The sequence below is a fragment of the Eumetopias jubatus genome, unplaced genomic scaffold, assembly GCF_037043125.1.
Source record: "Eumetopias jubatus isolate StellerSeaLion01/CBP00866 unplaced genomic scaffold, mEumJub1_p1.0 scaffold_7, whole genome shotgun sequence".
In the NCBI taxonomy this organism is placed as follows: domain Eukaryota; kingdom Metazoa; phylum Chordata; class Mammalia; order Carnivora; family Otariidae; genus Eumetopias; species Eumetopias jubatus.
This window is the reverse complement of record NW_028274813.1, coordinates 22,830,601-22,858,151: the sequence shown is the minus strand read 5'-3', so window position 1 is coordinate 22,858,151 and position 27,551 is coordinate 22,830,601. Positions and strand designations below refer to the sequence as shown.

At 38.6% G+C, this 27,551-nt stretch overlaps 1 protein-coding gene and 1 pseudogene across 13 annotated transcripts in view; both read left to right on the top strand.

The window, feature by feature from the left end:
- NRXN3 (neurexin 3) overlaps window positions 1-27,551 on the top strand; it is a 1,474,839-nt gene that overhangs the window by 1,314,620 nt on the left and 132,668 nt on the right. For 9 of the 13 annotated variants that reach the window (XM_028123231.2, XM_088025019.1, XM_088025020.1 and 6 more), the window contains 2 exons: window positions 11,478-11,567; window positions 16,804-17,111. In XM_028123231.2, the coding sequence (XP_027979032.1) occupies window positions 11,478-11,567; window positions 16,804-17,111 (398 nt within the window). The remainder of the gene's footprint in view (window positions 1-11,477; window positions 11,568-16,803; window positions 17,112-27,551) is intronic. The other 4 variants (XM_028123318.2, XM_028123540.2, XM_028123629.2 and 1 more) reach the window with 1 other exon arrangement.
- Window positions 23,440-23,519, top strand: LOC114208689 (U4 spliceosomal RNA; annotated as a pseudogene).

Sequence of the window (27,551 nt, the reverse complement as noted above, 5' to 3'; positions counted from 1 at the left end):
GTCATTCGAGTTGTCACTCAAAACATTTAGATGTTAGTTGTCCTTACTCTGTGTTTAACCCCTTGGATTTTGATCATTTTTGATGCTTTTCTCTACAGTCCAACTGCCATTCACCTGCTAATGTAATACAATTCTGATACCAGCTATTAAAGTCCAAGAAAAATGACTTCTAAACTCACCTCAGTGAGTTTATAAAGGCTATTTCCTGCTGATCCATAAGCTTTAAAAGGAGTTGGAGAGGCAGCACGTGCTTTTTAAAACACAAAGTTGCAAGGTGGGAATGTTTTTTTTATCTGGTTTTGGTCTTCAATTCAGTGTTTTGCTTTGTTTTTATTGTTTTGTATTAGTAGGGAGTGTGGTGGAGCATATCTTTCTATTCTAAGCCTAAGTAAGCCTATTCATTCATAATCAGTGATTATTCATATCCTACAGGAACATCAATGGTTTGGTTTGGTTAGAAGGTTAGAGTAAGGGATGGGAGTAAAGGCAGTATTAGCTCAGGAAAAAAAAAAAAAAAAAAAAAAGGCAGCCCTTCTGGATTCCCCATGGAATCCTCTAAGGAGTAAAAAATAACCATTGGTGGGTGGGGTTAGAGTCCCAGAACATCTTCCCATTAAGTCCAACCCGCTTTTCTTACAAGCCTCTGTCCACCACTCTTTTGAATAGTTATGGCAGGAAGTCACACAAGTAGCTGGGTGGCCCCTTATTAGCTCTACTCCTAATCACCTCTGGAGTCAACCCCGCCACTCTCCCACCCTTAACCTAGTCCAAGTCCAGAAATGGAGACCAGAGAAGTATCAATCCCTCTCTGGTTTTCCTGCCTTGTCCCAGCTCCCTCAGCCCTGATCTGTCCCCCTCCTCTGAGGAGCTGCCTTATTGCATCCCTTTCCTTGGATTTGATCATTCTCTCTTAAGAATGAAGAGGAGGACTAAGGATAGGTAATAGGGGCCCGAGCCTCCCTGTCTTCATTCCAGGACCCCTAAGACTTTCACCACCACAAGCTCCTCTGACTCCATAGATAGCAGCTGAGCACCTCCCCCACATCCTGTTGGTTCTCGATGGAAACTGTCACACAGGAAACTGCTTCATTTACCCAATCTCTGCTTCCCAGTCCTTCCTGGATTTCCCAACTCCCTGGCTGTATCATTGAATATATGCTGCCTAACAAAATCACTCCAACCTTTGTTATTTATTGGCTCATGTTTTAGTGGGTCGCATAGTTGTTTTATCTGTTCCAGGCTGGCTTGGATGGAGCTAGAGATGGTCTTGACGGCCTCCCTTACAGGTCTGCGGCCTCAGCTGAGCTGGCTAAGTGGCTTGGATGGCTGGGGTCTCTCTTCTTGGGATCTCTCATCTTCCAGGAGCTGAGGCTGGTTTTGGCTTTCTTGGTAATGGCAATCGCGGGCCTCAGCAGCGTGAGAGGGCGAGCACTGTTCAGACCTCCACTTATATCCCATTTGCTAATATGCCTGGTGCCAAACAAAGCAAGTCTCAGAGCCAACCCCGAATCAAGGGGTGGAAAAGTAGACTCAACCTCTGATGGGAGGAGTGACGAAGTCTCATTGCAAAGGGGCATGGATATCGGGATGGGATTAGGTAGCTGTTTTGCAGAGAGCTTTGGCAGAAAGCTTGGGAAATGTTGTGGCAGCTATAATTATATTTCCTTCTTAAACTTTCTCCCTCTCAACCCTAAATTCAGGACTCAGTGTGAAGTTGTAAACTAATGGCTTTCACTGAGGAATCGCCCTCCCCTCTCTTTTCTTTACGATATGACATTTTGGAATTAATCTTGGCTCTAACTGCCATATCACATGGCCTTCTTTTTTTTTTTCCTCAGCATGTCTTATCACTTTGCTTGAATTGAGTTAATTGCTTTTTTAAAAATTAAATGTCCATTTTTAAGAATTTTAATCTTGTTTTTATATTCCCTTTGAATACCTTCAAATACTTTATCTGCCTTTGTTTTGAGTATTGGTGATATATAGGTGTTATTTATGAAATGAGTTTTATTTATATAAGCTGTGTTCTTCACTTCATTTTTTTTCCTTTGCTTATCTTCTTCCTTTTTACTTTTTTCTTTTTAACAAAGACAGTTATGCTATAAAAACAGCCCCTTGCTGATCTCTACTTTTCTCTAGACAATTTCTCTGAGCTCCATACATTGTTTATCATTATCCTTTGTAGCCAGCTTTGAGGCCATGCTGCAGTTCTCACAAACAAATCAATTTGAATTAATTTGCCAAGTAGAGTTAACGAGGCAGTGTATGAATTCAAGATATACTACAACTGCTGCATTCCCTGAGGTCATCTCTTCACTGGGAAAATTTTGATTCTCGTACCACATTGCAGTAGTGTATATCTGACCTTTGAATCTTGCACTAAATTATGTGTGGCTGCCAACTGGTTCATTTTTTGAAAATCCTTGGAAATGCCATATAATCAAACAAATAGGAGTACAGACAATTCCTTAATTAATACCTTTGATGGGTGAGGGTTATCTTTAAAATCTCTACTCTCTGATGCTTGCTTATGCTAGGAGTCATATTTCTAATGATGTAAGTGGGAAGTTTGAGAAACATTAAACTAGGGAAACTATATTTCTTAGATAATCTTTGAAATCTGTTCAACCTTAAAATTGTAGACTCCTTTTCTTAAAATTATAGGCTCCTTCTCTCAAAATACAAACTGTGAGTTCCAAAGAATTCTACTCCCAGAAACCCAGAAACTGCTTTTTAATTATAAAGCATAAAAACATTTGCTTAAGTGGAACCTCAGTGGGGTTATGTGGACTCCCCTTCATCCCCACTCCTTCACCTCACATCTTCATCTGTCACCAGCACGTCCTCCCTCAGAATGTAAAAGCTGGTATAAACCAAATAAATAGGAAAATCCAGTCCATCTTTTGCTGAGCAAATGGTAACAGAGTTTCTCAAAGGAGCTCAGATCTCTGGGTCTTACATGAATAATTTCCCAGATGCTTAAGGAATTGAACCCAAGCCCCTGTGAATGTTTGCTTAGTCAGAATAGAAAACTAGTTTGGGAAAAGTGTCCCAAGTTTTACGTTATATAAAAAGGTGAATCTCTTCAACTTGAGACTGATAACATAAAAATTCTCAAGTGTTTTTAATTAACAGAAAAATTGTGATGCATTTAACCATATTTAACAAAGAATCTGATAATGGCTGAGGACTAGCATGGGCTCATCCAAACAAGTCTTATGGAACTAGGCTAATTCTGTTTGGATGGCATTAACAAATTGCAGATGAGATGCATGTTATGGACACAGTGTATCTTCATTTCCCTGAAATAGTATAAAGAGAGCTATAACAGCATCTTAAGGAGATCTGCTTCTGGTTGAGCTGAAACACTCAGATGAAGCTTTCTAGTTTCCCTGTATCTATTGCTGTGTCCCAAATTACCCCCAAATTTAGTGGCTTAAAACAGCAAGTACATACTGTCTCACAGTTTCTGTAGGTCAAGATTTAGTAGCAGCTTCCTTGAGTGGATCTGGCTCAAGGTGTCTGACGAGCTGATATCAAGATAGCAGCTGGGGCTGCAGTCATCTCAAGACTTACCTAGGCATGGAGGATCTGGTGGCCTCAGGTCCTTGACATGTTATTCTCTCCAAGGGATTTAAGTGTCCTTATGATATAACACTAGCTTCCCTGGAGTGGGTATTGAGAGGGAGAGGGAAAAGGAGGGAGGGAGGGAGAGAAAGAGAGAAGTCACAGTGCTTTTTTTTGATGTAGTCCCTCAAGCCACACACTGTCACTTCCAACGTACCCTATTCTGTAGAATTGAGTCACTAAGTTGAGCCCACATGCAAGGTTGGAGAATCAAGCTCCATCTCTTACAGTAAGGAATTTCAAAGAATTTGTGGATATTATAAAGCCACCTTATAATCCTATTCTGTACATTTTTCAGGGTCTTGAATAAAGGCACAAAGATATGTTTATCAAATGTGCAGATGACATAAAGCTAAGAAATGTGTCTCCTCAAAAGACAAAAGACCTAGAGCATTTTCTTATCAGGTTGGAATGCTGTTATGAAACAAAAAAGGAATACATTTAATAGGGTGTAATTGCAGTCCTGCTTTGACATTCATAAAGTGTATTGCATGAATGCAAGATGGCCCAAACTTTGGGGGAAGCAATTCAGTTAGAAACTGTTGGGTTTTAATTGGAAATAAGCCTCATATGTGACAATGCCATGATGCGGTTGTTTAGACAACTGTTGCAAACCCTTATATTAACCAGGTCAAGGGTGCGTGTTACACGATACAGTGATTGTGATCTTTAGATCCCTTGGGAATAATATATTCATTTGTAGGCATGAGGTTTAAAGTTGGTCCAAAAGACCTATAATTTATGAATACCGGGATTCCATAAGATCTAGGATTACTACACCATCAGTTTATTATGGCATCAGACATGTTGATTTTGGTGTGACTTTCCTACTCATGAGTATGAAAATGTTTTTATTTGTTGCCCATTGAAATTATCCTTCCAAACTTCCTACTTATAATCTGAACTGTATAGGAACATCACACATACATGATCTTCTTGCACCAAATATTCTAACATTCTACCTTTAAAAACACTGAGTTTGATTTCCTCTGCATGAGAGGAATGTTGCTAGAAAGAAATGAAAGAAACCAAGATTCAAGAGACACACGGTGACACAGAGGGTGGACATGCAGGAATGCATGGATCACAGGGAAGGATGACCCCAAAATAACACCGTGGCTTTTGCAACAAGGAGGAAATAAGTGATAAGAAGAAAGGCACCTGGGGGAATCTGGAAGGGATCATATGTCAAATGGTTGAAGACCAGACATTAAGGCTTTATGTTGAAAGGAAATTTGAAAAGATTTGACATTAAAAATTGTGTAGTGAAGTAATTCTTGTAAGTTTACCTCCATTTGAGTTTAACCCTTTTGAATCAGGTACTGTTACCACAGTAGCAACAAATAGTAATAAGCCATTTATTGAACGCTTCAGTTGTGCCACATACTGTACTAAGGACTTTATACACATTTAGTTCTCAAGACAACCCTATGTTGTAGTTATTATTATAATCCTTATTTTATATACGGAGAAATTAAAGCTTAAAAGCACACTGAGGCATAGATATTTTAAACATGTTTACCAGAAAGGAACTGGACAAAATTCAGCCATTGAAATTGACTAGTCTAGCTTTAGTGCACATTTTGAAATAATCGTGGAAGCAAATCGAATTTTATAGTCAATTTATGTTTTAATTTATAGCATGTCATTTTTGAAAGTGGCTCTTAAAGAATAGATGTTACATAGACCTATCGTACTGAAGCAGATTCTATTAGAAATTGCTTGAAAATATCCCCTTAAATTATGAAATAAAGATATTGCAGTCACCTGGACCCTGTTTTATTAATATTCCTGGGACTGAAAGTATCATTGATGGATGAGGAGCAAGGAGGAGAAATTCCATGGGAAATGAGCTTTAGGAAGAGAGTTGAGAATGGCCTCAATGTGCAGGAAAAGGATAGGGAATTGTGATATATGTTCTAATTGTTGCATCCGGGCAAATGGTTGTCAGTATAATTACAATTCAACAGAAATGGCACTTTCAATTAGATTTGGGATATGAAAGAGAAGTTCAGTGTTAGCATATCTGCACAAAAAATCATCTTGGCCAGGAACAAAGGTCAAGGTATAGAGACATGGTCACTTGGATACCTGGATATAAAACACCAGGGGTACATCTCTAACATGGCCCTCATTTTCCAACATGTGTTAGGGAAAGATCCTGAGAATTAAAGTAAATCACAGACCCTCCCCTTTCCCAACCTCTTTCAACTCCTCATAAACTAAGTCCTTGCCTGGATTATTGAATTTAATTTGTATAAAACCTTGTAACAAAGATATTGTTATCTTCATTTTTTTAGACAAGTGAAGAAACTCTGAGACTCATCTAGATTGTCAATTGTTCAAGTTCACAGAAATGGTAAATATCTGAGATAGGATTTCATCCAGAGTCTGACTCCACAGCCAGTGCTCTTTTCACTCATGTCTGAGTCATCTTTGCTTCAGACACTTAACCCCTGTAGCCTAGAAATGGTGTATCAATACAAGGACTTTGATATAGGAAGGAAATGATATGCCTTTCCACATATGTTTTCCATTTCTGAACATATCTAAAGCAATGAGACAGTGTGGGCCAACACATTGGCCAAGTCAGGGTATGCCTGGGTGACCCACACTACTGTCCAGGAGCAGACATCTCATCACTTGGGAAAGGTGGTTCCCTTGGCTCACAGAACCACCTAAGTGAGTCTGAAGAAGCTTGCTTACTTAATAATGCCCTTGTGCTCTGGGTCTATTAATTCACTTCCCCCAGCCGATCAGTTTTCTGCTCTAGGAGATTAATTTCTTTACCTTGGCACATGAAAGGATCAAGGCTCATAACATATAAATAGTTCTTTTTCCTTCAACCTCAAAGGTGTATTTGAGGATTAATGAGATGATGCTTGTAATTGCATTTTGAGCTCTTTGGTTGAAAGGCACTTTATAAATAACAGATATTTGGTTTTTTTGTTGCAGTCCATCCACTACTTACAAGTGGCCAAACATTCTAGATGCCCTTTGGGTAGACAACAGCCCCCTTGTTGACTCTGAGAGAGTTCATCTGGGTCAACATCAGGAACAAGACCATAGCTGAGCTTAGAGAGTTTCACCAATTCCTTTTCTTTAGTGTCTTCTATTTGCTTTGAAACTCAAAGTGTTGTTTGGGGAGAGAGACATCGTAAGAACCTCTGAAATGCCCTACTGCTTGAGCCTACTCACATTGATTTTCTCTTGCCTCTGGCTCTAATTCATAATATTCATTCTTTGTTCATTAGACCCATGGTCTCATTTTTTAGTGTCTAACAAAACAATAAAGAAAACTTCTCTTTTATTCTAGGACTCAAAACAAAATGTAAAAAGTACCTCTGGCATTAATTTTGCACAGATGAATGTTGTTACAGTATTCCTATTAGCATGTCCATGTGCTTGACAACATATCAGATGGTATTTATAGGCTACCTGCAAGAAAGCATTTTCTGCCAGCCCGGTGCAAATTGCCAGAACCTTTAAGACACTCTTCCTCAACTTCGCAGCAGTATATCATCATTATCTGTGGCTGGACCAAGAAATCGCATCTGTCAATGTCTGAATTGCTCTTTTACTTTCAGTGGTTTTAGAAACCCACTTTGTTTTGGAAATGGGGTTAGCTAAGTATATTTTAGAAGACTCAGAAATATAAAAAGCAACAGCTAGGAGATTTGGGGGATATTCAGGATGTTTCATTTTCTATGGCTTGTTGATCTTTGGAAGATAATCTTTGTGGGACAAAATGGAAGATGGCCATGTTTTGAATGGAGTCCTGGTAAAGTTCTGAGGTCATAGAAGTACACCCTGGAATCTGTGCTTCCCTTAGATCATTAGGAAAGAACTGAATCATATTAATAATAGTTTGCAAAACATGAATGTTTTTCATATCCCAAGTTCTGTATATACCCTACATCTTATTATACTATACTACGTCCTACGGTGAATTGGGAAATGGGGAAACTGAGGCCAAGTCACTTGCATGAGATCACATAGCTATTGAATGCTAATGTTAGAACTCAAAGCCAAATTTGTTTCCAAAGCCCATGGTCTTAACTCCTGTGCTGTATTGATTATGGCTTACAGAAAATAAGTGTAATAGCTAATGAATAGGATCTGTGCTTGGACCAATAGATAATGATAATAAAGGTCTCATAAAAGTCACTTTCTGTGCTATACAGAAGTTCTCTCTATCATTCCATTCTTCAATTTAAAAAATATTCATTCCTTTGGGACTGACAACATATTGCAGATTTACTCCTTTGGGACTGCAAAGAGAGACTGATGTATTGGGAAATTGTTGGAGGGTCAACTTGCTTTCTTTGTCTTCCTTACTCTGTTCTCTTTTTTTTATCCTAAATGGATTTGCTCAAATGTAGAAAACATGAGGTATTTCTGAATGAAGGTTGGAGCTCTGTGTGAACCAGTTGGGCCTTAATAATTTCACCTCAGAGTATTCTGCTCTTCACAATATTATAATTCAACAGTGCATGTTAGATGTGTCTCCCGGAGTTGAAATACTTGATAATAGGACCACTGATACAAATGCAAATGAATGTAGGAGGCCAGTGGCATTAAAAAACTCAATTTCTAATAAAAAAAATGCATGGGGACACACACATACACACGCTTTTATTTTAAACAGAATAAAATGTGACTAGTTTTCTTTTTTCTAAAATTTAGTTCTATGTAGGTGAGTGTCAGATCCATATAAGTAATTTAAGAAATGTCTATTTGAAGATCTCATGGTGCAATTTATAGATTTCTCAGTGTGTTTGAGAAGTATGGTCATTACATTTTGGTCTGATTAGTAAGGCACATATGCTTCTTTCTACTGACATTATGACATTACTATGCATAAGGCCATTCTTTCTTGAGGATATCATTACTTTCTGTTGAAGAATTGATTTCACTCTTTGTTCAAATTTTTATACTTGTTGCTATATGAAATGTACAACTGAATGTCATTAAGGATTTAATGTGAATGTATATGAATTTGACAAGGTTTGCTCAGCTTTCAGGGTAGTCCCTGTGTATGAATTCTTATGTTTAGAAGGTTGTTTACTTTTCAGTCAATCTAGCAAAATGGGGCTTGGGGCAAATGAACTCATTCTCATGCACATGTTTCTAAAACAGTTCTTACTAATGTCTGAGATAAATTAAAATAAAAACCAACAAGAACATGAAAAGAGACTAAGAACAATGTTAATGTGGCAATTTAAACCAATTTGGTTTTCCAAATGACCTTCCATCTTTCACAACTTTTAACAGTATGCCAGATGCTATGAATCTGGTGTGGAAAACTTAAAACTTTTTTCTAAATGTCTTTAAAGCTGAGATGGAGAAGAATGACTCTCTCTCTTTCACTTTCCGATGGGTCTAAGGTTGAATCATGGCTATGCTGTCCTCCCAACATATCACTTATTGATTATCCAACATACTTTTCTCTTTCTCTAGCCTGTACCATGCCTCAAAATGATTTTCTATGGAGCTTTAGGTTTGAAAGAGAGTGTATGGGGAGGGGATGCTTAGGAGGACAAAGAGTCCCTCTGTATTCCAAGGAAGTAAGTCATTGCATCTTCTTATTGAATTAATTTAGTGCATATAGAACTCTGGCAGTTGGGAATTTTGGATACTTCTGATTTTGCCTGCATGTTTCTAAGAATACTTAGCTTGATATTTGTTACAGACTTCACTAATCCATTCCACAGTGAGTGGAGTGAAGGTTATGACTATATTTAATGTTGCAACCAACAACAGTTACAGAAAACCCAAAGTAATAGAATATATTTAAGGTGAATCTAGCACAACCCATTTGCCATTTTTCAATATAACACTTTGTTGTAACTAAAACTTGAGAGGGGTCAAAGCTTATGAAGATGGATGATATCCCTTATGTTATCTGTCTTCTTTAGGGTAGGATTAAGAGTACGAGATATAGGTTCTTCTCAGAAAAGTGCATGCTCCTTTTCTATGAAGACATGTGAGAGTTTACCCAACTTTATTTTTGATTAATAGAGTTCTGAATCCCCAAATCTACCAGGGAGGATCATTATAATAATCTCTAATTGCTAACTGTATTAAAAGATAAAATTAATTTCTTTCACCATGAGCTTATGGAAACACCAAGAAGTTGCCTTTCTGTTTTTTTTTTTCTCCTTACCTACACCTTCTCCCCCCAACTTTTTTCTATGAGAAATAATATTCCATTCATTGTAATTTATTCTTTGATATGTTAATATATTACGTTTTATCCCAGCCACATAAGATCCCATGATGTAGGCTGGAAACATACCCATTGTTGTCTCTTTCACGAGCTTTGTTTTTGTTGTTCATGTTTTTGTTATTAGTTTTTTTATTCCTTGGGAATGAGAATGAGTCAGCTTCTTAAGATCATTTGTTCATAGCAGAAATGATTGGGGAATCTTGGAAACATCTCCCAGCATGGCCAGCCCTTTCCCATGTTGCACCTCATGGAAAGCAGGTACCAGGTCAGTCACATATCAATAATAACTTCTATAGGAAGGTGGCCCTAAGATTGAAGTGCCACGGTCACATTCTACTCACTTGGCCTGATGCTATATTTAATCCTCATGTTCTTTCTGGCTTTTAGACTTCTTTGTAGATGATTTCCAAGACATCTTTTTTTAAGATTTTGATTTCATTTTTAATGTTGGCAGTTTGGAATGGGATTCCCTAAGTTCTGATATAGGGCTACGAGTGAAAAGTCATGAATTAGAATTCACTAGTTTTTGATCACTGTGAGGTTGGTTGATGAGATAGAACAGTTCCCAAAGCGTGGCTTCATTATTTTGTGATTTGAAGCATATTCATTAGGGGTATATCTCCACAATACTGCTCTCCAAATCTGTCCTAATTAGACAAACCATCCAGGGGTGGAAACAACAGTTACAAAAGGAATAAGGGGGCATAGTAGCAGTTAAAAGCGTTATGTTTGAGGTTTGAAACTAATTAGGTATTTCATGCTTGGAGGAAGTATCCCAAACAGGCTTTATGAATAGATACTTGTTCAGAAAGGACCTCTTATAGAAAGTTAAGAGAGAGAGACTAGATAAACCTATAAAGCTTGCATTTATTAGTAGTAATAAAATGTAGGTGCTTAAAAGTGTGCCAATACTCTATACCTATATTTATAGCTGCTTTGATTTACAAATATTTACTTTATGTTTTCTTTTTTAAAATGTAGAACAAGTCTGGGCAGAGAAATAGAAATGTAAAGAACCATCTATAATACTCCATCTATTTAACATACCTGGTAGGATGCCAGGGTCTCCTTTATGGAGTAAGAAGTCTCCCTTGGCCATTCAAGGCTTAAATGATCTTTCCCTCCACCAGCAGGTAGAGCAGTTATAAACACTGAGAGGAGAATAAGGAAGTACGTGACCCCATGCTTCTGATAAGGTCTAGTACCGTGAGAGCAGATCATGCGTGACTAAGACACTGGGGGTCCCCTACCACAGATGAAGCTGGTCTGGCAGGCAAATTACTCACAAACCAAGAAAATCCTTGTGCTTCCATTGACCCAATCATGATGTGGTTGGGGTGAGATGGAGAATAGTGAAGGTAAACCCATTTCTATAAATAGCCAAAGCTCTAATTCCCATCCCATGCCACATTTCCAAAACATGATGGAGCACTGCATAGCTAAGAGTCTCCTGACCTCAACCCTGTCAACCAAGGGCAGAGTGACTTCAACTCCACCTCTACTAAAGATAAATTGATATCTATCTCTAAAAACTTCATAAACAAACCAAAAACCTAGGATGTTTTTTAATGACGTATTGACTTTTCAGATTGTTTTTTAAGCTGTTTTTTAAACTTTAAAGGCAACACTGATAATGAACGCTTCCAAATGGTAAAACAGAAAATCCCCTTCAAATATAACCGGCCCGTAGAGGAGTGGCTGCAGGAAAAAGGTAACCGTCGTTAAAACTTTCATTTTAAAATCATTTGATTCTAAACCCTCATTTTTAAAGCCTGCAAATAAATGTTCCTTAAATGATAATCGCCTGCTGCATAAATGACTGTTTTAATTTTCATTATAATTTGTGTCAGCTTCCACCTGCCATATGTTGATAAATCATGCTATAATACATTGCCATTAAAATACAGTTAAAGGGACTAACATCTAGCTTGCTATCAGCGTGACAACCACAAACAAGAAATTCCAGGAACCTCTAAAAAAAATGTATTATGGCAATTTAACCACTGCATGACATTATTTGTTAATTTGTTTTAAATTACCTCTTATACCAAAGCTTTCTAAAGAAATTTCAAAAGTACTCTTTAAACTTACATCTTGAGGCTGTTTTGGCTTTACTCTCCAGCGTGGATAACTAAAAAAATCAGCAGATCTACTCTTGTAACTTAAACTGCTTAAGACAAATGTTATAAGGGGAGCAGTGTTTTCTAACATTTGTTTTTAAATGAAGAAAGAATGAGAAAGATGAATTTTGCCTTTAGATTCAAACTTAACAGAGGCAAAAGTGTTTCATAAGAGGTTAATTGTGTCCTAGTTGTTTGCTGAAACTAAAAAAAAAAAAAAAAGAAAGAAAAGAAAAGCTTTTTTTACACTTTGGTTGTGTAATACCCTTATGTGTTTGATATTTATGCAACAAAAGTGCAAGTGGCTAAGACAATGAGTTGGAAAAGAAAGGCTCATGAAAGGCAAAACAGCAGTTGTGATTTGCTGTAGAAAACAACCACTTTGTTAATAAAAGAGGGCAGCGGTTATACCTGATGTTAGAATTTTCTGTGTGGCTTCTGTTTGCTCTAGGATATAAACTATTACCTTTCAATGAAGAAAATTCTCTGTTTCCGGAAGCTATGTAGTCCCTTCTTTCCTGAGCCAGTACAAGCTACTCTTGTCTCAAGACCTTCAGTGAGTCCTTAAAATTCGTAGAGATTTGATTGAGTGATACATAAAAAGCAATTGAATATATTAATATGCAACTTAAGCAAACTTAATTACAGTTTTAAGTTGGGTGACAACATTTAGACCCTTAAACACGGAAAATCCTCACTGAGTCTTAACTGTTTGCCCTGTTTTTAACGTATGTGGTCTAATTAAAAATAAATTAAGAATAACTCTAAAAAGCAAATAATTTTGGTTAGTAATCACCAGCTCATAAAGTCCCTTTAACACTAAAGACTATGATTGCCTCACTTTTGATAAAGGAGAAGAAAACTAGATATGCATGTCTGAGTCTCATGTGCCTGAGAGAACTTTTTTTTCTTTCAATTTTATGTTAATAATATTTTCTTTTACTCCATCGCCTTTTGAACTCTAAGTTTAAGAGCATGCCAGGCGTTTTCATTTGTATAAACCATTATAAAGTTATGAATAGGCTTTTAGTTTTCCTTCTGATAGCATTGTTATCAGTTGGCTTTCATATAGAAGGACGAAAGGCCAACAAATCCGAGGGGGCAGGGTGGGTCACGTGGGATGGAGGGCGGCTTTCTAGTTTCTTAACCAAATATGTATGTATTTATATATGCATATAATATTGAAAATGGTTGTTTGCAAACTTGGAGGTTTTCTCTTCTACACCATTTTAACTGAAATTACTTTTTTTAATGCTTTGGGTGAGTAACATCTATTCATTCTATTGCTTTACCCCTTCCTCTGTCTAGCTAACCTTTCCTTCAAAAGGAGTAGAAAATATATACCAAAAGACCTTGTAAAGACAACGAGTTAAAAAAGGGTAAAGATGGAAGGATGAATAGGCAGACGTATCAGGAAGCACTTGGAATGCCTCTTTGGAGTTATTTTTGTCATTGGAGAAGAGATCTGGGTCACAGCATTCCTGAGTCTGTTTTCTGGCTCTGTCTACTATTGACTGATACTTTCTGACCTTAGACAATCCACTTAACCTCTTTATATCTCAGATTTCCCATCTGGGGAGAGGAGAAATAATACTGCCTATTCCCCAAGGGTGTTCTGAGGTTTAATTAATTAGTCTTTGTGCAACACTGACTGGAGACGTGCAAAGATTTAATTTAAGCAGTATGTGAACTTGATATCCAAATGAGGTAACAATAATGACTTCCAAGAAGATGGGCACCCAAAACAAAGCAGAGAGTAACCTGCTACAAACCCTGTGCTAGTATAACCAAATTTAGTATTATGGATGATAGAACAATTCTTAGATTAGGATATAGATATAGATATCATAGTTACTTATTATAAAAAAATTATCATAATGAATGACAATAATGAGGTCTGACATTGATTTTGAGAAATCTGGGGCAAATGATAAAACTTACCCCAGTCTGCCCCTTATAATAACCCTTCAGAGGGAGAGGCCAGTTTTCAGTTACTCACCCCTGCTTGGCTGAGAGAGGTAAATTGATCACAGGAAGAGCTGACAGGAGACTCAGTTTCCCACTCTTACTTTAGTGACTGCCCGCTTTACTCTTAACTACCCAATCCAAGGTACAAAGGGCTAGGAAAGGATCCGGAAACAGCAAACAAAACAAAACAAAAACAAAACAGATCTAGCTAGACATAGACTGTGAATCAGACAAGCAAACAAAAATCCAAACACTTCCTACGACATGACGGAGAACTGAAGGATAGACCACCTCCTTCCCTATTTCACTCCACCAGTGTCTTGTTCTCAAGAAACCATTAGATCTCTCTGGGAATGCAGCAATAACAAGACATGGAGCAGTGGCTTCATCCTGTGGCCCAGGAAACATGTCTTGCCCTTCTCCATGCTTGGGTTAGTTTCAAACAAAGACCCTTTTATGCAGTACACTCTGGCAACTGGAATGAAGGAGATCCAACGTTTCTAGCCATTGTAATTCAACTTTGCATTTCAATTCTCCCTGACCCTCTTTATTTGTAATAACTGGCAGAATAATATCACTAGGAAAATAAGGTAAGGACCATTACAGATGTGAACTACTTTCAGAAATACTAGAAATATAAAATTTCTTACCTATAACTAGCTATCCCTATTCATTGATCATCAGTGCTAGAGCATATTCAAAAAAGGAGATGAATAAATATTATGGTTGGCTGACAGTTATGTGAATGGAAGGGATAGCTTGACATTGGGGCTCTCTAGTGTAAGCTACTGAATTGAGTTCTAGAGATCTCCTTTTAGGCAGCTCCTTCTTTATCATGTTAAGCTGCCCACAAATGTCTATGCAAGGTTGAGGGTGTATTATTCTCCCCTTCTATCATGACATTTCTTTTGCAGTAAGCTTAGCCCCCCTAGAAAAAGCTGTTGTCAAAGAAATAACAGTAAAGAGAGTTGAGCTCCAGGCCATTATCCAGTTTTATTGTGCACTGAACATTTTGCTGCATCTTATGTGAGAAATGAGAGGCCAAAGGACAGGCGATGATGCATGTGCACTAGGCACTGAAGGAATTGGTGGGAAAATAATGGAAACCTATTAGATCTATTTTGATTGTTCTTTTAGGATCTGGACAATTCTGTTATCAAATCCAACAGATAACATTTCCATGCTCCAAATATTTTTATAGAGTGCAGATCATTTTCACTATAACAAAATTCTTTGGCCAATTCTCCATACTGCAGTATTTGAAGCTTCCAAAAAGGTATTATTCATAAATCATTCTTAACTAATATGCCCTTAAGGGTTACCCCATGAGCCATGGGCAGAACTGACTCTTGTATAAAGAGTTCCTTCTGAGCAGATACATTTTCCCTTCTCTGACTCTTCCATTTCATCCCTTATTATACATTCAGAAGGCATTCCACATTATACACTAGAAATTCAAGGATAGCTAATCATCGTGGAGATTTAAAGACCGTGTAATAGTGGTAGAGGTTAAAAGCCCAAAGATCACAGTATGCCTCTATTCATATCAGAGATTGTGGGGGCAAAAACCTAGTCTTTTAAAAATAGACTCCCTTTTAATAAGCAGGCAGGAATAACAGAACATTCCAGCCATTTATAGCTAAAATAATGCAAGTGATTAGATTAAGAATGAGTGGAATATTGTTTGATTCCTGACTTAAGAAAAACTCAAAAAGGATATATTTAATTCCATTAATAAGTCTCTCCCCCTTCTCCATATGGAAAAGCAGAAGGAAATAATCTGAAGAAATAATAGCATAGAATTGCTTAGCCTTAAAAAGCTGTTTGTATTTTTCTGGGAAAGATCTAGCACTTAAGAGAGGCTTTTTTAAGTAGAGGTAGTTGGGAAGAAGATCAATTGAGTTGCACTATTCTCAACTCTATTCTGTCATGATTTCATTCTGATAGTTTTCTATTCACAGAAACAAATATGGTTCCCCAAATGGGACTCCAAATAAGTTGAACTACTGATAGTCTTCAACACATGAACATGCCTATCGTTTTAAGGAATTTTATGTGTTGCTTTTTTCCTGAATACCCATCCCCTTTTTTTTAAATTCATTGATTTGGAATGGCATTTTTTTCTTTCCCCCACCCCTGAAACATTATCAATGCCTGTTTATTTCCCATGTTTTAGGGAGAGAGATAGTTGTGTTACCATAATCCCGTTCCTCCCCCAAATTAAAAGAGGTAGGAAATTATCTGTCATGATGTTTATTAAACAGCAAGTATAGATAGAATAGTATGTATTATGAAGATTTCTAGGAAATGAGGTGTTTTGTGAGTAAACTTCATTTCTATAAGTATGCAATGAATCCAAGTCTTTTAATTGGAATTTCATTTCATTTCAATTAATCAATTTTTTTAATTCAGTGTTCTGAGTCACCTCACTGAGTTTTTGTTTGACATTTATAATCCTATTTAGTTGCCCTTATATGACTTTGTAGTTAAAAATTAGTGCGATAGGTATTTATGCTTTATTACTGTCATCACTTGATTTGGGGATTACTTTCTGTCATCCACAACTACATACCCAAGAAGACCACAATACTGCAAATCTTTGAACCAAGATTTCTCTTTCCTCATAATAATGAAATAGAGACTGAATTATTCAGCTTATCTAGGATATTCAGCTAGACAGTGGAAGAGATAAACATAGTGAAATGTTACTTGCTAATGTCTATTGAATTTTTGTTATCCAGTTTTCTCCCCTTCATTTGTTCACGGAAGCCTGTTTTGATGCCTGGTCCATTGAGACCAGGCAAGGCAAAGAGAGATAACATATGGGAATAATAATGTTTCCTCCACCCAACCCACTAGGCCGGCAGTTAACCATCTTCAACACCCAGGCGCAAATAGCCATCGGTGGAAAAGACAAAGGACGTCTCTTCCAAGGCCAGCTCTCTGGGCTCTATTATGATGGTTTGAAAGTACTGAACATGGCAGCTGAGAACAACCCCAATATTAAAATCAATGGAAGTGTCCGGCTGGTGGGAGAAGTCCCGTCAATCTTGGGAACAACACAGACGACCTCCATGCCACCAGAAATGTCTACCACTGTCATGGAAACCACCACTACAATGGCTACTACCACAACCCGCAAAAATCGCTCTACAGCAAGCATTCAGGTAATCCTTTCTCCAATTCTTAATTGATTCTGGTTTTTTTTTTTTTTTTTTTGTCTTTGAGACATTACTATAAGGTCAGTGTTGCTATGTTGCTAAAGAGTCTGAATTACTATGTTTGTAGAAAGGATGCCTACAGATGCTCATAGTAATAAGATCTAGGAGTAGAGAGAAACAAATTCATTGCTAAAGAAGTTATAAAAGTTTTGCGTGCACTCATGGGTTATTATTCCTATCATATTTATTGCTGAAACAGTAAAGCTGTTATTCCAAATGAGCAATGGCTAACACTTTCAGTATGAAATACTCCTCCTTTCATTTCATTACTTTTCTTTTCAATAAAAAAAGGGAAAATGGGCAAAGGAAAATTTGTTATCATAGGGGAAACTGTATCCTAGTTCAGTTCTATTCACATCCTCTCGGTGGCTTTGCTGAAACATGAATTGTTCAGTTTTGAGGCCAGTGGATAGCATTAAATAAAGGGCAACTGAAGCTAAAGTTTCAACTAATGCTTATAAAATGCAGTCTTTGTTTTGTTATTAAGTGTTGATCAATCACTTGTTATTTTTTATCCATTTTGTTTATATTTGACCAAGATCCTATATTACATTAGAAATTGTGAAGGTCTGAGTTTAGCTATATAGGAAGTACTTAGTTTTGTGGTAATGGTTTTATTTTTTCACTTAAAAGTAATTATACCCAAGCTAAAGTTTAATGCTTTGCTGATTCCCTTGGCATTTCATAAATCTAGTTAGTAGGGGATAGGAGGTTAATCGAGTTATTAGCCTCAAATGCTGTGGCATAAAATAAGACATTCCAATTGCTTGTGGGGAAATTACTCCGAGCCTAGTTAGCGTTTATAGAAGATTCAGTAGATCAGGACTTGTCCTTTCTGTTTCTTAGTTTTAAGACATTATCCGGGGCATCAATCGAGTCTTTGACAAATCACCCTCCCATTGATTTCGGTGGGCATTGTAAACGTAGAGTCAATAATCGATTAAGCCCCCTAGGTGTTCTCATTCTTCTGAACTAAGTTTATGTGAGTTAAGTAGAGGTAAACGTGTTGTCTTCCTTTTCCCTTTTCTTTGAGCAGAAATACCCAGACAGCTCCTTACATGATTCCACAGGAACAATTTGAGGCTGTATACACTGATGATGTTATCAGGCCAATTTTATGTGTTTTAGAAGCGCTACTAAGAACCGGGTTAGCCTAACAGTTGTATAGTTGTGTGTGCCGTTACGTGTATACCTATGTACACGCTCAAAAAAGAAATAGCTTCTTCTTTGCTGATATTAAACCAATAACTCCTGACACTTCACTCTACTCACTGAAAAGAAGATAAAAGGCAATATATATTTCTATTATGACTCTCTCTAGCTCAAGAGCATATCTGTTTATGGTTGGTGAAAGGATAGTTCTGTCTGCCCAGGTCCTGGCAGACTTGTTCTGTTTCTGTCATAATACATTCCGTTAACTCTGTGGGAAACAGAGGAGCAAATGGCTTTTTCTTCATATGAGTGGCTGTCGTATAATCTTTTTCAAGGCCAAATTTTTACTGACCTTGGGAGGACTTAATGTTACATAGGGATTCAGGGACTAAGCCATGGTAATTACCGGTTTTTGGCTTTTCCTCCTGCAGCAAACACACAGAGAGGAGGACACTGGGTGAGTCTTTCCAAAAACGAAGAAAGCCAGAACTTCCAAAGAAGAGTAGGGTACAAGGCACAAAAGTCTTGCAAGTGATGATGACTCTGAACACCATAGAATCTGTTGTCATTTTGGAAAGATGTGGACAGCTGGAGCATGCCCTCTCTAACAGCCTCCCCTGAGGGTTTCTTTTCCTGACTCCAGTGATAATGGGATTTGATCTACATATCTTTCCTTTTGCTTCTACCATGGCTATAAAGGGGAGTTATAAATCTGATGACCTTCTTGTTCTTAAGGGTATGTAAATGCAAACTCTTAGAGAAAAGACAGCAGACTAGCAGAATTGGATTGGACTGGGATGAGGGATCAAAGAGGTCCATATTCTTTGTAAAGATTAGCTAGAGGAAATAATTTGATGCCAAGGATTTTGGACTTTTTTGTTCTTGCCAACTAGCCATAAGAACTTTGCCCTGACATGTATTGTGATGGGCACTGGGTGTTCTGTGTAAGTGATGAATCACTAAATTCTACTCCTGAAATGAATATTACACTGTATGTTAACTAACTGGAACCTAAATAAAAACTTGAAACTACAAAAAAAAAAAGAAAAAGAACTTTGCCCTCTGCTCCATAAAAATTCAGTAGCCTGCCTTGTCTCCAACCCTTTTCTGATCTCAAGTACAGATTACATCAAGCCTCTGTTAGGACTGGGGACCCAAGATTTAGGACAATTCCCAGCCTCTGAGGACTTAGGGTGAGGAAGGTCAGTCTCAGAAGTTCTCATATGTCCTGTGTGATCCAGCTAATTTTCTAGGGTGAAGTGGACTGATAAAAATTTGATCTGTGGGAGAAAAAAGAACTGAGGAAGTCTGGATTTCATGTTTACCAGGCCAGTCATGTGTGAAATCTTACAGCTTTTTCCAGATGATACTCTGTTCTGTCTTCCTTCGCTTTGGTAGCCTTGATAGACCAGGGTTGTCCTAAAATTAGACTCTTCCAGGAGAAATAAAATAAGCATAAAAACCTGGTCTAAAACCATCTGATTATATGATAATCTACTGGTTCCTTCTTGAAGCATAAGCTAAAGAAACATTTGAGTATTTAGTTTCTGATTGACTTTGGTTTGTGTTGATTTCAGAGCAAAGTAAAACTGCAAAGTGCTTTCAGTGCTGCTCTTACCTGTGTATGAACATAAACTAATAGTTTTTGAGTTGACATGGCCCTTCAGTGCTCTAGCCTCCTAGAAGTAATCACTACTTTGATCTTTCTGATACTCCAGTTTGTTACAGTATTGCTTGTGGATCACATGGACTGTGTTAAATCACTCACATCTAGGGTGCCCAAGCATCAGGTCTTTACCCTATATTAAGAAGAGTGTATCTAAGGGCGCCTGGGTGGCTCAGTCATTTAAGCAGCCAACTCTTGGTTTCAGCTCATGTCATGATCTCAGGGTCCTGAGATTGAGCCCCTCATTGGGCTCACCTCTTAGTGGGGAGTCTGCTTCCCCTCTTTCCTCTCCCTCTGTCCCCCCCATTTGTGCACACTCTCTCTCTAAAATAAATAAATCTTAAAAAAAAAAAAGTGTGTGTAGGTCCTCCCCTGAATATTAGAAAAAAACCACAAGAGTTAAGATTGAGAAAGCAGGTGGGTGCATTGAGAAGATAGGTGAGTACATTGAGAAAGCAGGTGGGTGAGTGATAGTATTCAAGTAAAGACAGGTGCTCAATAAATATTTATTGAATAAATTGGAAAACAAAATAGGCTTTATGACATACCTTATCATCATTTAACAACCAGAAGTGGCATGGCTTACAGATAGCTTTTCCTCCAGAATGATCAGTGTGCTTTGGACGATTTTAATTTTTCCTTGGTGGTAAGGCTAGAGCAGTGATTAAATGCATATGCTTGGAGTCGGGCTGCCTGGGTTTAAAACCTAGATCTTCTTCACATCAGCTAAGTGACTCTGAGCAAGTCATGTATGTTCTAGTTAACTATTGTTATGAAACAAATTTTCCCATAACTTAGTGGCTTCAAATAGCAACTGTGTCATTGGATCTCACAATTTTGTGGCTCAGAAATTTGGGCAGGGCTCAGCAAGGCGATTCTTCTGCCCCACAGGGCATTGACTGAAATCACTCAGTGGCTCCTCTGGTCTGGAGAGTCTGGCTTCACTCACACACCTTGTGTCTTGGTGCGTTAACTAGAAACACTGGACTCAGCTGGGTCCATGTCCCTCTCTGTAGTTTCTAGTTCATGGAGGTTCAGGGCTCCTAGTGAAAGTTTTTCCAGGTTTCGAAGTTTCAGGGAAAGGAAACATAAACCACACTTCATGATGGGAGGATAGCAAGAATTTGTAACTAACCTAAGTCTACCACTTTATAAAATTGGAGGGAAGGGTACTACTAGGGTGCTGCTTATATCATGGGATTGCTGTGAGGTTAACTGAGTTAATATATGTAAAATGCTTAAAACAGGTCCATCTTGAAGAGTAAGATAGATATGTTTTAACCTTATTATTTTATTCTATCCCCAACATTTGGTATGCAAGTCAGTACCCTCTCAAGCAAGGAGAAAATGGGGCTATTTCTACTGACAGTAGTATCTGTAGTTCATAGTGGGGGCTGGGAAGTTTGGTGGGGATAGGGATTTGAAGGAGGGTCAGGGTAGAATTTGGAGGTTGGAATCAGTCCTGGCAGATGAAAAGTTTCTAAGTTTTCAGGAATCGATTCTCTGATAGCTTACTTTCCATCTTTAATTTTTTCTTCGATTTTAAACCAACCTGGAGTTCTATGGGCCTCAGAGAATATGTTTTGTTATGAAATATATCTATCCACATGTCTTTAAGGTTACAAAGAAAAAGAATCCAGGATCCTTGCCATCATGGAGCTTGACATTAGCAATCAATATGAGGTAGTGACCTGCAAATGGTGGTGGTGTGGAGGGAAATGAGGGAGTTGTATGGGAGGGCTTGGCTGGATCTCATGAATGAAGTGGGAATGGAACTGGGCCTTGTAGAATGAGTATAATTTGATACATGGGGAAGAGAGACAAATCTCAGGTTGGCTAAATGTCAGAAGCGATGTTTTCAAAGTCAGGGATGATAATTCCCGAGAGAGATAGCCAAGTCCAACTAGAACAAAGAATGCATAGGGGAGATCTGAGCAGCAAGAGATCCAGATTCTCAGCGTCTTGGTCCCAAACTCCTCCAAATAGGAGAGGACCCAGAGAGGAGAACTGCATTGGATTCCCTGTGCATCTTACTACCAGGGATTGCCCAGCAATTAAACAAGCAGTTCTATTACAACTGACCTCAGTGTCGGGATTACTATCGTGATGGACAAGTTCAACTAAGTCTATGTTCAAAATCCTTGATCCCCATTTAGGAGAGAAGGCAAAAGTAAGAAGTAAAAGTCTTTGGTAACTTGCAGCCACCAGTACCAGTACCAAAATGTTCCTGTGAGGCAGGAAAGGGCCAAGAGGAAAATAGTTCCCAAAATAATGTGTATTCTCTTACCTTAAGCTTCCAGACCAAGTCGTTATCAGTAAAGAAAGAACTCAGCATGTTCTGTGCAAATCGTCATTTGGAATCCTCTATAAGCTATTAGTAGGATACTGATCATGACCCACTTTTTCTGTGCTCGGCATTGGTGGAGTCACTTTGACATTGGTCAGAGCTGCCTGTTACCAGAAAATCACAATGCTCAGCTGGATTGGAACTATCCTGATAAACAGTAGAAATGAAAGACTTGAGAGTTTTGTGAGATTTCATTCTTACCTCAAACTCATAAATTTGAACCACTTTCCAAAATTCCAAAAGCAAGCCACTTATTCAGGCTTTGTAACTGTACCTATGTGGAGATTCCTCCTTCTGGTCAGCTTTCAGTTTTAGACTAGGGCTAGTAAAAAACACACTTCAGCCTTGATATTGATTACTACAAAACAAAACAAAACAAAGAAAAGTACTTGTGATTAAAAACGTGATCCTTCATACAGCATAATCCACATAGAGTTCCAGTATGTGGGAGGGAAGAGGGTGTAATCTCGAGTCAGAATTCCTGTGCTGGACTCCAGGTTCTTCCAGTTAGCTGTGTATCTCTGGGCAGGTCAATTAGCCTCCCCAAGCCTTGGTTTCATTCTCTGTAAAATGAAGTACTTTTCCATGGTTGTGAGTAATAAATACAACCGTGTTGGTAAAAAGAACCTAAGCCATGACCTACGCTGTAAGTTTTCACTAAATCCTAGACACTAGGAAACCACTTCAAACCAAGAGGCTCTCCCAGAACTCACGGATCCTCATAAAGCTTAGACTTCCTGTGTGATTGGAAAAGCATGTTAACCTTAAAAATAAAACTGTCCATTATTTTACGAGCAAACGTGGGTTAATTTAGGAATAACAGAATTACAACTTGGGAGCAAGCTACAGCAATACCATAGGCAAGTCTGGAAAACAAAGGAGAGGACAGCTCTTTTATAGAGGAAAGGGGGGAGTCGGGAAGGGTGTTATAAACAGTAAGTGTGTGGAAGTAAACTGTGGTGGCTTTTCATTGGCTGAGTTTGGCAGTCTGTCATTGACTGAGCTGTTGCCAGGGAGAGGAGAAAGCCTTTCTCCCTCCTGCTGGGAAAGTAAAGTAGTGCTATAGTAGTATCAACTTGCAAGGTCCCTCTCTTCCTGTTGGCTCTGCAAGCTTTTCGCAGTGGCGGTATCGTAGCCAATGAGGTTTATCTGAGGTGTGATTATTGCTAATTGAAAACTTTTCCCTGTTGGCTCTGCAATTGACTAAGAGCGGCAGGACATTGTCTCCCAGTTCCATTTTAAACAAAGTTTCCCTTTTTAATTTTCCCAAGCAGAGGAAGAACTATTTTGAATATACCCACACAACCCCATGATCACCCAGGATTTCTTCTGAAGGTCTCAGATTGATCCAGAGCCCTGAACTCATCAATTAAAAGAGATTTCTGTGGGAAACTCTTTCATTTTCTGAAGTGGGATTTGGCTTTGCTGAATAGTTATTACATACAAAGCATTCTGTTAGGGTCAAGTGTATGAAATTGCCATTTTTATAGATCAAAATGATCAAATATCAGGAATTTCATATGATTCAACAAAACACATGACCCACACATTTACAACATATTGTTATCAATGGCTTTTTGGGACTGGCTAGAGCACCAAATTTTCTCAAGTTTCTTTGAATAATCAAACTGTCTTGGATTGGGATATAGGACAAATCTATCTACCTCATCCCCAAAACCATGCTTTAACAAGAGGTCGATCATGTTTTATCAAGAATGGTTGTACTTACTCAAGGAATTATCTCCCCTGGGCCCCTCCACCTATTCCTTGCTGCCACCAGCCTGACAAAAGTGAGACAAGGAATCCACACAGTTTCCAAGCCCTCACTTTTACCACTAGACAACAGAGCCTCTAGGGGAAGTTTATTTTTAGGATCAGGGCTCAACTAATATTGATTAACAGCCTTACATAATGTGCGGCTCCAGGGCTGGTTCCTTTCCTGCCAAACCTTATAACTGGGGAAGGCACTGAAGATTTGTCAGTCTAATTAGACTTTAGCTGCCAGCCAAGAAATATCTTCTGTCTCCTCCTTACCCTTATTCAGGTACTTTCTTTTCCCCTCTAAGAGAATAATTTGGAGGGAAGGAAATTGGACTCTGATTTTCTCGTTAGCTGGTAAGACTCCAGTGACGCTTTCTCTCAGGAATTACATCGTTTTCGTGGGGGAAAAAAAAAAGAGAAAGAGAGAGGGAGAGCTTGATGGGTCTACCTACCTCTTAAAGACCTCTATGTTGGTAGTACAAATAGGCCAGGGAAGAGAATATAGCGTCATTTCTTTTGGTCCCTTCTTTAATACTTTAATTTTAGTGGATGGGATCAGGACTTCCCAAAGCTGTGATTAGTCCCTTAAAGGCTCCTCTGAGAAGTTTCTTATCTGCAAATGAAGATGAAGTCTTCAGATTGCTACAAGTTGTAGAGATGCCCTTCTAATTAGATTGTTATATTTATAGGATAGAGTGTCCACTGGAACTATTGCTAAAGTGCTGGAACTTATTTTGAGCCATCTGAACAGCTGGGAGGGAAGTGGGGTTCAGCTCTTGGCTACTCACTGTGGAGGTCCCCACATGTTTCTAATGCTCCAGGTGGTTCTACCAATCACCCGACCTACTCCTTGGCCAAGTCTGAAGCCCAAATCCTTACTGTGTGATGTATGGATCTCCTCCTTGCTCTCGCTCTCTGGCCATATTTTCTGCCACACTGCTCTAGGTACACAGGTCTTCTTGATCTTCCTTGAACTTAGGTCCCAGATAAAGGAGAGGCGAGTAAGTATTGCTCAGTTGCAGAATTGGATCCTGTCTGTATTTAAAATGTTAGTTTGCTTATCATGGAATATTTTTGCATTGATATTGACTCTAAAATATTGAGATAAAATATTATGTATCTTGAATAAATGATTTTGGGGACACTCCCTTAAATATTGTACCTCAGATGAGTGCCTCATTAGTGCCAGCCCTGCTTCAACATACCACGCCCATCTATCTGTGTCTTGTCACTGACCATTTTCCCCTGTGCTGGAAACAGCTCTTCCCAGCCATTTTCAAGACTCACTCCCTTACATCATCCAAGTTTCTGCCCATGTGGCACCTTATAGAGAAGCCCTCCTTGACCATCCTCTGTAAAATAACACTCTCTGCCACCCCCACCTTGTTGTCTGCCTTGGCAGCTATCTCTACCTTACATTAGATCACATATTTAACTGTTTATTGCCTCCACTTAGTGGTATGTGAGTTCCCTGATGGCAGGATCTTTGTCTCAGGCACTATCAGAGCTCTGCAGCACAGAGTAAGTCCTCAGTCGGTATTGGTCAAAACATACAAAACTACTGGCACCTTCTCAGGGAGTACACACTTAATACTTACAGTCTGAATCTTACTACCAAGCACCTTGTCCCCCACAAGCCCACTCACTCCCTGATGAGGTTCACCAGTGCCAATGGTCACCAACAGTGGTTTTGCTGACCTTTTTTGCCTTAATTATAGAGTCCCGGGGGCATTTGCATGGCATAGTCAGTTAAGCGTCTGACTCTTGTTTTCAGATCAGGTCATGATCTCAGAGTTGTGAGACTGAGCCACTTGTCAAGCTCCACACTGGGTGTGGAACCTACTTAAGATTCTCCCTCTCCCTTTCCCTCTGCCCCTCCCCCACCTCAAAAAAAAAAAAAAAAAAGAATAAAGAGTCCCAGAAACAACCCCTTGTGTCTGGTGGGCAAGTTTGTCCTTATTCACTTCTGGTCTTAAATTCTCTTTCCTTAGGGTTTATTTGTCATCCTAATAACAAGGGCTGCTTCTAGCACTTAGAGTTTTCAGGACACTTTTGGAAATGTAATATCACCCACTTTCCCTCTCCAATTTCTTCTCCCTGTTCCTTTTCCAAATTACTTAATTCTTAATTCTCCTAAAACCTATCTTTAAATATAGGCAAATAAAGATTATTTTTAATGACCCACTGCTTCTATTCATTGAAATGGATAGAAAATTAACTTGAGGCTCATTTACCTGGTCGTATGTGTGTGGATAGGTTGGTGGGAATCTTCTGTCTACTTTGTTACCTCTTTTGTTTTTGTCTCATGACTGAATATGTTATATGAACCCATTTATTCCTGGTCATGACCCTGTGCTTCAGTTGGCTCCATAGTTACCTGTCTTCATAATCTTTTGAAAGAACGTTGATGGAAGATACTTTGAGAAACCACTACTCTGACAGCAAGAATGATCTCTGTGCAGTTCATCACTCGACAGTGAGGGCCTGGCCTGGTGCCTGCCACAAAGAGGGGCTCAGTAATATTTGTTGAAGAAAAGAAAAATGTGTTAAATGAATGAGTGTTTATCTGTCGAGGAAGGAGGCAGAGAATGGGGACAATATGATTCATGTTCAAGGTAGACAAAGACAGCTGTGGAGGAAGCAGAATGGTAGGAAGGAAAGAGTGCATTGAGGTGGGCATTAGGAGACTTCATTCATGGATAAAAAGTGATTAAAACCAAGACTCTAGGCAGACCTTCATTTACCAGCTATGAGATTTCAACTGTGTTTCTTTACAGAGCTTATTTTCATCATTTGATATACGGAGATTATAACACTAACTTCATGGGTGGGTTAGGATAATAAAGTCAAGGGCTTAAATTGGTGTGACTTAATAAAAGGTTGTTGATGTTGCTTTAATTGAGATTCTAATCCAGCACTCCTTAGCATCTACATTTATTTTTTCTCCTGTTACTAATGAACCATTTGGCCTAGGACATGGCCATTAGCGCCCTTAGGTCTCCACTCTTTCCTTGTCTAACAAGTGTAGTGGGTAGATTCACATTTTTTTAAAAAATTATATTCTATTATGTTATGTTAGTCACTATACAATACATCATTAGTTTTTGATGTAGGGTTCCACAATTCATTGTTTCCGTATAACACCCAGTGCTCCATGCAGTACATGCCCTCCTTAATACCCATCACTGAGCTAACACATCTCCTCACCCCCCTCCCCTCTAAAACCCTCAGTTTGTTTCTCAGAGTCCATAGTCTCTCATGGTTCATCTCTCCCTCCAATTTCCCCCCTTCATTTTTCCCTTCCTTCTCCTAATGTCCTCCATGGTATTCCTTATGTTCCACAAATAAGGGAAACCATACGATAATTGACTTTCTCTGCTTGACTTATTTCACTTAGCATAATCTCCTCCAGGCCCATCCATGTTGAGGTAAAAGTTGGGTATTCATCCTTTCTGATGGC